At 35.9% G+C, this 13876-nt stretch overlaps 1 protein-coding gene and 1 long non-coding RNA gene across 2 annotated transcripts in view; both read left to right on the plus strand.

Annotated features, from left to right (window-relative positions):
* Positions 1-8505, plus strand: part of LOC132095641 (collagen alpha-1(IV) chain-like) — a 66220-nt gene extending 57715 nt beyond the window's left edge. Inside the window, exons 40-52 of the mRNA XM_059500777.1 lie at positions 1686-1784; positions 2530-2580; positions 2732-2917; positions 3145-3278; positions 3366-3438; positions 3575-3646; positions 4433-4561; positions 4639-4737; positions 4894-5106; positions 5199-5376; positions 5464-5578; positions 6139-6311; positions 7425-8505. Coding sequence (XP_059356760.1) covers positions 1686-1784; positions 2530-2580; positions 2732-2917; positions 3145-3278; positions 3366-3438; positions 3575-3646; positions 4433-4561; positions 4639-4737; positions 4894-5106; positions 5199-5376; positions 5464-5578; positions 6139-6311; positions 7425-7506 — 1604 coding nt within the window. The 3' untranslated portion in view covers positions 7507-8505. The remainder of the gene's footprint in view (positions 1-1685; positions 1785-2529; positions 2581-2731; positions 2918-3144; positions 3279-3365; positions 3439-3574; positions 3647-4432; positions 4562-4638; positions 4738-4893; positions 5107-5198; positions 5377-5463; positions 5579-6138; positions 6312-7424) is intronic.
* On the plus strand, positions 97-821 carry LOC132094981 (uncharacterized). Its single transcript, XR_009422419.1, has 2 exons — positions 97-200; positions 374-821. It is a non-coding gene; the product is annotated as an uncharacterized LOC132094981 (long non-coding RNA).
* Positions 8506-13876: the final 5371 nt, after the last annotated feature.

Here is a 13876-nt window from a genome sequence, read left to right on the forward strand (position 1 = left end):
CAGCATTGCTGGTCACCATAATAAGGTATGCTTTGCATGCTGGGACCAGCATGATATGCTGGTTTGCTGGTCCACAGCATGGTAAGCAAGTGTGCATTTGCATGCTGGGACTAGCTTGGGATTCTGGTGCTGGGGGCCAGCATTTATTGTCTTTTGGGTGCTGGTATGATCCCAGCAAGACCACAACAAAACTTGTGTATGTGTTACATATCATGTTTCTTAGTGTATGTTCATTAGTTAAAGTTAAAATTTTCCAAATTATTTTTAATAAATTATTTCATAAAGATAAACACGTTTACACAGTAAAATCCCCAGTGTTAATCAAACACTGCTCAGTTTTCATATTGTCCTGATCTAAAGTGAAGAAAAGAAGCACTGAGGTAGTGTGGTAGTTAGTGAAATAAATTAGGTTCAATTTACAAATGATGATTGAGCATTAGTGATGACACCTGCAGTTAACAAGCAGAATCAATGAGGATAAGTGAAACAGTAAGATCAGAAAAAGTGAACAGGTCAGCAGAAACACAACAACTACAACTGACTTATAGCCACACAGATTTAGATGATATAAAAATATCACCAGAGAATGATGAACCCCAACTAACTCTAAAAACATATTTACCATATTCACCTATTACAAACTAGTTTGGCTTTATTCCTTTCTTATGGTTCATATTCAAAAGTTGCTGAAATTTGTTACCATTATGGTGATTAGTGTTCCTATAGTTGGGCACTTGGCCATTGCCTTTGGTTGATTTAATTCAGTTTCAACACTTGTTAAAAGTGCATGCTATCACTATTTAACATATTATAAAACTTCATGGATCTGTCTGCACTGACATACTTTTTACTGTGTATCCTTTTTGCCCTTTTGACTGACAGCTGGATTGTGACATGGTGAATGTGACTTCCCAAATAAGTATGAAAGTCTTTAAAAACAACCACTCTCAGAACTTCCATTAAATTAAAAATGTCAGTTCTAATTTCAGAAAAGGGAGCTAAATATATTATCATATAATCAAAATATAATTCATATATATCATATACAAATATCATATTATCATATAATCAAAAATATGTTATAATTCATTAAATCTTTTTTTTAACCTTATGTTGTTTCATTTGCATCATTATTTGATAAATAGAGAAATATACAGGCAAAAACAATGTTTGTCCCTAAACCACTACTGACACTTAACCATGCAAAACAATGCTGGAGAACCAGCATCACCAGCATCACCAGCTCCATTTTGCTTGATAACAGCATGAATATGCTGGCCCACCAGCTAGACCAGCACTATACTAACATAAACCAGCCTGGAACACTACTATACCAGCATAAACCAGCCCTGGACCAGCACTAACCAACATAAATCAGCTTGGACCAGATTGGAATCCATGTTGGTTTATGCTTGATTTTTCAAGATTTTTTCAAGATTTTTCAACATGTGCATTAAATTCATTCAAAATAGGCCATGTTCATTTAGTATTGAAAATAAGTAATTTTTTTTTTTTTTCGTATAAGAAAGGTTTGGTTTTAGTTCTTCCTACATTTCATAAACTGTGAATACATTTATAAGCATATATACTCAAATAACAGATGAATCATGATTTGTTTGTTAAAATGTGTATGCCATTTAGTGGTGAAAATCCTAATGATTTTTATTTTATTTTATTTTGATTAGGTGAGCCTGGTCTACAGGGTCCACCAGGTCAGTCTGGGGAGAAAGGCGAACCAGGGGTAGATGGCTTTCCTGGATTGGCAGGAGAGAGAGGAGAACCTGGTAAGATTATGTAGCTCCTTTAAGTGAAAGTTAGCTTAAAAAGGAAAATGCTGTTAGTTTAACATGCTTTAGAGTAATGCACATGTCTTGGGCTATTAAAAGACTCTTTAGGGACAATGGATATCAAATTCAGTAATTACTGCATACCTTTTTGTTTTTATATGCACAACATGCGCACATGAATTGGTTCTTAACTTTGTTCTAATGTTAATCAATTCAGAGTATTCCAAATCAGAGAACCACACAACTTTTGTTTTTGTTTTTGTTTATGTAAAAGTTAGTAATTTGCTTAAACACACCCAAACCAAATCCATAATAGGGCTTTCTGCACAACCTATCAAAGCAAACATATGACGGTCTCTAAGGATATATATGCTCTTGCCTGATCGTGTGTGCTCGATCCTCGATCAATGCCCAGTGTGCCATCCTCAAAACTAGTGTAACTAGTTACAAGATTATAAGATTACAGACGATGGACCTCTCATTATCCAGTTGTATCTGCATTTTGCTACACTTTTATATCTATATTTAGAATGAAATACCTTTGTATAAAACGTCACGTTTATACATTTATAAGGCAAGAATAACTCATTTTTTTCATAGGTTTTGTTTCAGTTCTTCCTTCATTTCATAGATTTTTCACACATTTAGGTACACACGTTGTGAAAACATGTACGCCATTTTCATGCACCAATTTTTGCATGCACACAGTGATCTAAGACAAACAATTATTTCTCTTCTTCAGGTAAACCTGGTACAGGTTTGCCAGGAGCCCATGGAGAACCAGGCGGCAAAGGTCAGAATCACATATCCCTAATAATTAGGTTGTGGAGCATGAGGAGGTCTACTTAAAATTACATTTTGGGTTCATTATTTTCAATGTATAATCTAATTATATTTTAGAGAAAAGTAACTAAATTAAACCAATACTTCTCATCCCCACACAGGTGACAAAGGCAACCCTGGTTTACCTGGTATTCCTGGGAGTCCAGGTATTCCTGGAACTAAAGGTGAGAAGGGTCTGCCTGGATTCCCAGGGGACCAAGGGCGGCCTGGAGAGAGAGGACTTCCAGGATCATCCATGGAGGGGCCTAAAGGGGACCGGGGAGGTCAGGGACACCCAGGAGAACAAGGTGAAGCCTTAACACCTCACCAAACAGGACATTCTGTCACATAATATCTCTCTTTTTAGTAGTTTATCAATTAAAAGGCATCATTATGGTAATAAAATGCAGTTGTCACTCCTGTGTAACTGTGTGAACTGTACTGAACTGTATTTAAGACTCTAAAACAGGACTGACAGATGTATTCTGCTGAATGTGGCCTATGTCATCTTACACCCATCACATTTTTACCACAGGTGTGACTGGTGAACCAGGCCTACCTGGCCTACCTGGCAGTGCTGGAGCTAAAGGAGAAAAGGGAGATATTGGCTTCCCTGGCCCACAAGGCTCTCAAGGGTTTAAAGGAGACAAAGGTTTCACTGGTACTCCTGTGAGTTTGTTAAGGCTTCATCCTCAAAAATAAAATATGTGCCCTTAAAAATGATAGGGGGTCATTTAATACAGTTGTGCTCTGTAGGGTGAGCCTGGATTACCTGGTTATAATGGGCAAAAGGGTGAGATGGGACCACAGGGTGTTCCTGGTTTCCCTGGTAAGACTCCAAATACAATTTAACTTGACAGAATATTACAGTGCATTTCTGTGTGCTTTACTTGAGTGTCAAAAAACTAAACAAAAAAACAACGCTCAATAAAGTTGGTAGATTGAGTGCCTCTGTGTCATTCCAGGTACAAAGGGTGAGCAAGGAGTGATCGGTCCTAAGGGTGATGGAGGTGATAGAGGATTCCCAGGTCTTAAAGGTATGAACAAAAACTTGAACTCAGATTTCTTTTGAATATTATCATAAGTGTATATCCACATTTATTTAAATAGACATTTCAACTGGTATGGATAATATCACATTGGTAGCATCATTTAAATTCATTGCTTTGTTTAACAGTACATTACAACTACAACAAAACAAAAAACAACAATAATATACAATAATTAAAAATATCAAATAATTTAATATTACTATTGTTTAACCATTATTAATAAATATTACATTTATTCATACTTATTCATGTTCATATTTCATATCCTTTTACTTTGAATTTGTAACTCTATACACACACACACACACACACACACACACACACACACACACACACACACATATATATTTATATATACATGAAGAGTTCAGAAACAAAAACCAGAAACAAGAATCAAAATGTTCTTCTAAAATTAGCATTTTTTTCTGCCTATGAGTAAGATCAATATTTTTTCATTTAAATGCAGTGCATAGGTTCTTTTCATTGCCATTTAAATTAAGTAAATTAACATAAACATAGGAACCTGAACCAAGAAAATTTCAAATGGCACTTAGAGGCTTTTGCATCTGAACACACAAAATATTTTGCATATACACACACAAAATATCAGAACACATTTTGTGTATCCACCAAACTGCTTCTTCAAATCCTTATTTGAGCTTGAGTATATGGGGAAACATCTTTACAATAATAATGGACAGTTCAGATATGAATACTATAATTCATTGTAAACACTGTACTAAATTTCTGCTTACATTTTTTTAATTTAAGGTAGCGAAGGCCCCCCTGGACCCCCTGGGCCACACACATATATAAAGGGAGATCCTGGTGTTCCAGGACCTCAGGGTCCCCCAGGTCTAGTTGGAATTCAAGGCACCCCTGGACCGAAAGGACAACAGGGTGAGTATTTAAAATATCTGAACTTACAAGTTTATGAAAATAGTCATTTGACATCTAACACACAACCTACCTCCTAGGTGTGATGGGACTTCAGGGTATGAAAGGATCCGATGGAACACCTGGCTATAATGGACATCCTGGGGCCAAAGGAGAGCCTGGACAAACTGGACCCTCTGGTAGGTGCACGGACACATAAAATATTAAGAGCCATTACCAATCCCAGACAGCAGAAAAGTTCAGCAAATTTCAGCAGAATTGAAATTCCTTACATTCATAAAATTGCTTATGCTTGCCAAATCCCTATTTTATTTCCTGAAATCTCTTTTTTGTAGGCCCCAGAGGGTACCCTGGACCTCCAGGTCCTAGTGGTTTCCCAGGTGGCATCGGCCCTCCTGGCCCTGCCTCAATGGATCACGGCTTCCTTGTAACCCGCCACAGTCAGAGTGTTGATGTTCCACAATGTCCAGATGGAACGACGCTGATCTATGATGGCTATTCGCTGCTTTATGTCCAGGGCAATGAGAGGTCACATGGACAAGACCTAGGTCAGCATGAGAGTCACACAGATCATGTATTTATTCTGAAACATTAATCAAAGTTACTCAATCCCTGATGTTCTGCTCTCTTTACCCAATAGGTACAGCTGGTAGCTGCCTAAGGAAGTTCAGCCCAATGCCTTTCCTCTTCTGCAACATTAACAATGTATGTAACTTCGCTTCTCGTAATGACTATTCGTACTGGCTCACCTCTCCCGAACCCATGCCCATGAGCATGGCCCCTGTTACCGGTGACAGCATCAAACCCTTCATCAGCAGGTTTGTGATATTTTATGAATCGTTAGATATTTCGGTGAGTAAGAATTCCTCGTCCTTCTCAAGTGCATGCATGTTTTCCTGTGACAGATGTGCAGTTTGTGAGGCTCCTGCTATGGTGATAGCTCTGCACAGTCAGACTGTCCAGATCCCACCCTGCCCTCGTGGTTGGGATTCTCTCTGGATTGGATACTCTTTCGTCATGGTGAGGAGAATAAAGAAGCATTTTTAGGACTGCACAATATATTAAAATAAAATTGGTATGGCAATACGTGATAGTCAGCACACTATTGGTTTTGTTTTATTTAGATATACTATGAGCTGCATGCGTATAAATGAACACAGTGCTGAGCTTCATTTTTAAACGGAGAGCACATATCTTTATTTGCCTGCAAATAGCCAAAATAAGAGCTCGATGTTTGAATAAAAATCAAGAAATTAAGAAATTATCTTTTTACAGTTGTACTATAAAATTTTTTTCATTTGATATATTTAACAGTATAATTGTTTTAGTGCAATATAATTATTATTATTATATTATACTTAATCAACCCTAACTTTTATTAACTTTATTACTGTAAAATCAGTTCCAAACTAAAGTACAGGATGTATAACCCTGTCAACCACTCTGTCACACACTAAGGTCATTACTATATCACCAAATAATCACTGCCTGGAAGCCAATTCTGTTTGCTTTCTTATTTTTCAATGAGGATTATATGAAAATGTGAATTGTGTGTAAAGATCTGTCTCTCTGTGTAACAGCACACCAGTGCTGGTGCTGAGGGCTCCGGTCAGGCTCTGGCCTCTCCGGGTTCTTGTCTGGAAGAGTTCCGCTCGGCTCCCTTCATCGAGTGTCACGGTCGCGGCACATGCAACTATTACGCTAACTCCTACAGCTTCTGGTTAGCCACCATAGAGGACAACGAAATGTTTAGGTAAGCTTTAACACACTTTATATTCTTGAGCATTTATTAATTGTTATGGTGTCTTCACTCCAAAAGCAAATTAAATTATTTGTGTGTAGAGTTTATTTGAGTAGATTACATACAAAGTCAATGCACGCGAACACGCGAATAAATGCAAATTTGTGAATTGGGTGACACAATTGCCATGAACGTGTGATATACACCTCAATCGTGTCTTCCACACAAGCTCAAAAATTTGAGTTTTGAATTTTGAGTGGAAAATTCACATGATGCTTTATTACACAAGCCAATTATCGAAGAGCTTATTGACACGTCCATTTGACAGTCAGAAAATTTTTTTTTTATTGATTGTATATTTTTATTCGTGCGACTGATGCAGAGAACATCCCACGAGTAAACTAGAGCAAGTAATGCGATGCAAATATTCGCTTCGCATTTGGCCTTTTATTTATTTTTATGAATGCACTATATATGCCACACTCATGGAGTTCTATAAAGCTACAATAAATCTTCTCTCTTACCACAAGAGGGCCCACTAATTTCTAGGTGATTTTGGAGGCTTTGTATTGTGTTTATGCATCACTGCTGTATAAAGCATTAATGAGTCATCCCACTCAATGTAATCAATCACCAGGTCATCTTAAAAAGATTAGAAGAACAAATCAAGTTTTCCTTATTCTTAAGCTCAACTGAGAGACTACTAATATATAGTTGGCTAGTTTTATGTTATAGTGTCCATTTTAGGCCTACATTATATGTTATAATGTAAACAACAATTGTAATATGCAAAACAACAATATGCAATAATAAAAAATAAAAAATAGGTCCGAAAAATGATTCCTTCTATGTGTATATTTTTAATTAAAATTCTTTTTTTTTTCATATAAACTATGCAGTTTTAGAATATTACCCTTCAAATGTTATACAGATAAACAGCCTATTATTGCCCTTTTCCACAACAATGAAAATAACAATATATGATTTAATTGATTTACAATTAAATTTCAGAATAAAGACAAATACTTTTTGTGTTGTGACAATTAGGTGCCACTAAAAAGTGCCAGATAAAAAATAAAAATATGTAAATAATTTGTCCTGTTCTCTTGTGTATTGTGATTACAGCAAACCTGTCCCTACAACGCTAAAGGCTGGGAGTCTACGAACTCACATCAGCAGGTGTCAAGTGTGCATGAAGAGGGTATAGAGGCACATCGCTGCGTCTGCTCTTTATGTCCCAGTTTTACGAACAAACAACAAATGTATGGTGCTACTTCTGTGAAAAGCCATGGAAAAACTTAAAGAATCCACAGAAAAAATATCCGTCTCATCATTTATAGCAATGGAACCTCAAGATCTACTAGCACATGTGCCTCATACAGAGTGCTTAACTAACATTGTTCCATTGTGTCTAATGAATGACACTTGTTTACACTTGCACTGAGTTTATGTATTAGTAAGAAGGTAACCATCTTCAGCAAGAATCCATATGGATCGGATGCTATCCTGTCTAGGCCTTTTTGTTTTTTTTGTGTTTTTTTTTTCAGCTTTATTTATCGTGCCACTCAACAATATCAGATGCTCACACCTTGTTTATTTCCTTCTAAAATGTATAATCAAGCAACACTAACATTATATAATTGGATATTTCATTTTTTCCTACTTCATGTCAGTAAGATTATCAGCACCCTCTTTGTATGATGTAGGAAAAGCAAAGATCAAGCTTTGTTGTAAATATAGTGCTCTATTTAGTTACTTAACACTCTGTCGCCATAATCTCTTCAGGTAAATGCCATTGATTTTGTTATGCTTAATTATTTATGAAAACATATGAGATAAGAGTTTAAGCACCAAAGGGCCTTTCCTTTCTACAATGACTTCTCTGTGTTAACCACTGCAGAAAACCATCATGGCACATAAACTGTTATATTGTGCAAGGGTTTTTTTTTTTTGCATTAGAATGTGGCCTCTAGACTGAAAACGTCCACTTATGAATCTATGTTTAGATGTTTAAGCTTGATCATATGTGCTCCCGGCTGTGCCTGGTCCATTTTGGTGCAGAAATATTGTCATTACTCTTGTTTAATGGCACAGTTTCAGTCTCTGTTTTCCCATGATGACATTTAACTTCGTTTCCATTCTCACATAGACATATACAGTCCCTTCAGTATCTGTTTATAGCTCTAATAAATATAACCAGACATCAGATGTTGAGCAAGTGCACTGGTAAGTCAGTTGCTTTTAAACTTATTTTGACAGTAATTCAAGCTTATTACACCTTGTTTGTTGACTCCTCTTTTATCACTCTATTGACTTGAACTCATCAACAAACTCACCTGACGTGATTTCAACCACATCTATGTCAAACTTCAAGAGGTTATCCAGTATTTAGGGTCTGTTTCTAAAGTAAGCATTGTTCTTTTAAACATTGCCTATGGATTCTGTTATATGTCCTGAGTTTCTTTTGTCTCAATCAATTGATTTGTTGCTTATTGATCTTTTCTTTTTATTATTATTTCATTTTACACTGATAATACTTGACTATGCAATCTACACTGCTTGCTACAAAACCTTGCCCATAGTTGACCTTCCAGTTTCAAATTGTACTACTGCTTTAGCCAAGTAAATAGTTAGTTGTGTTTCAATTGGAAAGTGCCTTGATTCAGTCTCGGATGTGAGCCCAGATATCCATACTTTAATGTCACTGATCTCGCACACACTCTGTATCTCTGTGCATTGATGTGCCCATTAAGTATTAACGGCTCTTGTTTTTGAAAATGTTGAATAATACAGACATTGATAGCAATTTGTGAATATATATATATATATATATATATATATATATATCAATTTTTCAGTTTCACATGATTTCAGTGATGCCCCCACCCTATACTGCCATACAATAAAATGTTTGTATAAATGTGTGATGAATATATATATATAGCTAAAATCATAATTCTGCCATTATTTACTCAACCCTCTAGGTATCCCAAACATCATGATTTTATATGACAGTGTTTTTTGGACCTCACCGCTTTTTATTTTTATATATACACCGTATTTTTCGGACTATTAGTCGCACCTGAGTATAAGTCGCATCAGTCCAAAAATACGTCATGACGAGGGGAAAAACATATATAAGTCGCACTGGACTATAAGTCGCATTTATTTAGAACCAAGAACCAAGAGAAAACATTACAGTCTACAGCCGCGAGAGGGCGCTCTATGCTGCTTAGTGTAGAGTACAAGAGCAGTGAGCAGCATAGAGCGCCCTCTGGTGGCTGTAGATGGTAAGGTTTCCTCTTCGTTCATTTCTCTTGGTTCATGTCAAATTAATTTTGATAAATAAGTCGCACCTGACTATAAGTTAGCTTTTATTTTTCTGCTCATTTTAATTTAGTTTTGTATTTAGTGATTTGTCATGTGCTATTGTTATTTTTATATATTTTTAATGACCTTTAGTTTATTTCAAGTCTAATTTTTGTAATTTTAGTACTTTAACTTCAAGTTTAAGTGTTTCATTTATTATTTATATTTTCTTTAATTACAGCATTATTCCAATTGACATACTTGCCAGCCTAGTTAGTTAGTTAGTTAGTTAGTTAGTTAAGTGTCAGCACTGATTTTGACTGTTTTCTGTTGACTGGTGTCTGGCATCTGAGGACCCTCAAGGAGCTGCAAGTTTGATGGAAAACAAACGAACAAATACATTTTTTAGAGTTGTCAAAATTAAGATATTAAATATAATAATTGCAATAATTTCAGTAGACTTAGTTGGGAAGATATTTAACTTGACAATTTCTATACTAATAATATTAATTTAAAAAAAAAATACTATTCAGGTTAATAAATCAAATCTGACAGTCTTTTAGTATGGGTTTTCTTATGACTACAGCTAATTACAAACTGTAATGTTCATACATGTTCTTACTTACATTGGCCTGGAGAGGGCGATCTAAGTACACTCAGTTTCTCACAAGGCTCATTCCTCCTGTTCAATTCAATTCAAGTGTATTTGTATAGCGCTTTTTACGATACAAATCAATGCAAAGCAACTTTACAGAAATGTAAGTTTCTACAATATTTAGTAGTAGCTTATCAGTGATGACTGTCAGTATGTGTACAACTGCATATCATATTACAAAATATATGATATCTACTTGTACATAAACTGGCATATGACGAGTGCATATCATATTACAAAACAAGGTTATAAATGATTTATTCTGAAAAAATATATTAAACTACAAATATTTGTATTGCTTTACAGCCTTCAAATTCATTTTGAACCAGTTATGGGGGTTCAGATTAACCTCGATAACACAGCTGTCCTCCTCTATGTACTCATAACAAGTCATGTCAATGATAAAAGTCAGTATGAATCACACAACACACGTGTATCCCTCATGCAGAAAGTTTCACCCTGTATGACAGGATTGCTACCAGATACAATAAGTGTGCGCCTAAAACTGGATTTCCAAGAATATTTGTTTCATACTATGAGAAACTACCTTGCTCACTTCACATTTTCATTAATAGGAAATTTGTGCCCTTCTGCTGAGGAAAAACAACAACAACCTTTTTCAACAAAGGCCTCCAGTCTGACACTGTCACGAAAGGTCATTTTTTTCAAAGCTTTCCTTGTTAGTTTTCCTAGAAATGTTTAAGGATAATATCTAAGTTCCCACATGTTTGCTTGCTCATAATTATTGACTCAGATTTGAAAACCCTCCCTCTGGTCTGAATGCATGACTGCATTAGGGGACAGGACTGAAGTCTGCTACTTTTTAGCAAATCTGCTCCACTGTGAGCTTGTTGTCAGTTTTTTGGGGGGTTATCAGCATACTGTTATGTGTAAAGTGGTGTGTGAGAGCGCTTAGGCTCTGGGCCGTGCACACAGAACAATGAGTACGAGAAGAGATAACCTTTCTCTTTCATCTCTTCATCTGTTTTTATAGAAATCCTATTCTCTTTCTCACCCTCTGTTTGCAGTTAGACAAACATAGCCTTTTACCCCATTCAGTCATGGGCTGTTGTTAAAATGACGTGTATAAATGGAGGACCTTTGACCTTTTGTGACATAAACTAGTTAGAAGAGTTTCAGGATACCTCTTGCAACATCTGTGGATATTTTTTATCAACTTTATACATTATGCACATACTGGAATGCATATAATGTCAGATGATCTGTGCTCATCTTATTTTGGCTATATGTTTAAGTTCTTGTCCCACTTCAAAATGACCTTGAGCACACAGCGATCTGAGTGTGGGTGTTTATGGGGTGAGAGGAGCAGCTGAGTAGAGTTGTGAAACTCTATCGGTCAAAAGGAACACGCTGCAAAAGAGGATGGCAGTAAATTGAGGTGAGGGGTCTGTGCTGTCACCTCCAGGAATGGAGATAGACATGCCATAGATCAGTTTGGATCAGTTTTTCAAGGAGACTGTACTGAGCAGCCAAATACATTAGAACCAAACTGTGGATTCATGCTCTTATTAGAAAGCTTGTTAGAGAAGAAGAGAGAAAGAAAGACAAGTAAAGAACAAATGATTGTGACTGGCCAATGAGCTGAATGAACATGGTCACATGACCACGAAAGGGAAGCATTGGTGAATATTCAGTTCAAGGTCATTTTGGGAAACGGTTAATATGCTGGATAAAATATTCACAACTTTTAATCATTGCAAATTATTGACTGTGTTTTATGTCACATCTGCCATACACGGAAGAACTGGCCGTTTTGTCCTTTATCTAAACACAATGTTTCAAGCACAATGATTTTTATTTTTAGAATATTGTTTAATATATTGTATAATTGCTAATCAAGGTATTGTTTGTTGTGTTCTCATTATTACTTTTCACAGGGTTTAGCCCTGTGCCAAATTATTCAATTAATGTCCTCTTGAGGCCATGACCTTTATCTTTACTAATATTGCTTTAAGATATTTGCTTAATGACATCACCTAACTGGAAGTTACATTATTTTGGAGGGAAAACAGGAGCACATACATAAAATATTAATAATAATAATAATAAATATTTTGTTACTTTGTTTTGTTCACTCTAAAATATCCCATCCTGTTTGATAAAATTATACACAAATCATTGTAATTATAACTATCTATCTATCTATCTATCTATCTATCTATCTATCTATCTATCTATCTATCTGTCTATCTGTCTATCTATCTATCTATCTATCTATCTATCTATCTATCTATCTATCTATCTATCTATCTATCTATATATTAGTATTAAAGCTAATAATACTTCACTAAATGTAATGGCTCACTTTATATCTTGTTTATTATGTTTTGGCCTGTGAAAATGCTTTTTGATAATACCTCCTTAAAGGGATAGTTTACCCCCCAAATAAAATTTACTCTAAAGTTTTTACTCTGTGGAACACAATATATGATATTGTTGACTTTAATTGTATGGAAATATATAAATTATAAATATTTTAACATAAAATATCTTTGTTTTTGTTCCACAGAAGAAAGTCAGCTTTAGTAAGCAATTGATGGAATTGTCAGTTTTGGGAGAACGGTTCCTTTAAATTATAACACAACTATATGAATTGTTAAAAGTTGTGGAACAAGGCACAAATTAACTGAAATCCCCCTCCACTGAAACTTTAGTTGTCAGTAGTTATGTTTCTTTTGTAGCAGCCTATTTATTAATGTGCTGTGCGTAAAATCCTATTTTGATCTGTAAAGCTGCAACTTGTCCCTTTTTTGTAGTGGCTGTTATGTATAATTATCAGTTTTCCACTAGGACAGTTCTGTTCAGATTATTGCATGCTGTGAATAAATCATATCCTATCCTTGGTTAAGGCTGCATTTGTTCTGGTAGTGCTGCTGTGCATTTGATAAGCTCTGGGCACTTCTGTAGCCTTGTGTTAAAGCAGGTCTATCTGATATGATGTTTCTGTGCCATGAATGTTCATTCTATGGATTCGCAGCATGTTCCTCTTTCCCCCCGCTTATCTTTTGCCAAGAGTGCACAAAGGGCATGTCTCAACACTCCACACTCTTCTCCTTTTTTCCTAGGGTTACTCCATTCTTCCAAACAAAGAGCTGTTTCTGCTGCCCTATCCTCATGGAGCTGTGAGTCATGAGGGAAGACTGAGGTAAGTCTTGGTCTGCTGTAGCCTGAAGCTTGTTGGCACTGCCAACTCCCACCTGAGTTCACCTGCGACTGCTGTGGGCATGGACACCAACATACATCAGCACCAACCATCTATATGTCAAATGAGTACTATCTGATTTGTTCCATTGCTTTTCCATCCCACTTAGTTATTTAGACATTCTCAAAATTTGTGTTTATGCCATAACATTGTTGTAGACTATTCTCATATGTGTGTATTTTCTACTATTACGACCATGCCAAAATGTACAAACCATTTGTGGATTGATTCCCTCAAAAACAGTGGCTCTGTGGCACAATCTAAGCTCTATAAAGCAATAGAGTGCAGTTTCTGGAACTAAAAAGCCATTAATTTTCTCCATTGGGACAGACCTAGCCAGTTTTGAGCATTTCGATTTGGAACCTCCTTCCAAAATGCTGGCCATGATAG

Source organism: Carassius carassius, chromosome 19, assembly GCF_963082965.1.
Source record: "Carassius carassius chromosome 19, fCarCar2.1, whole genome shotgun sequence".
Classification (NCBI taxonomy): Eukaryota; Metazoa; Chordata; class Actinopteri; order Cypriniformes; family Cyprinidae; genus Carassius; species Carassius carassius.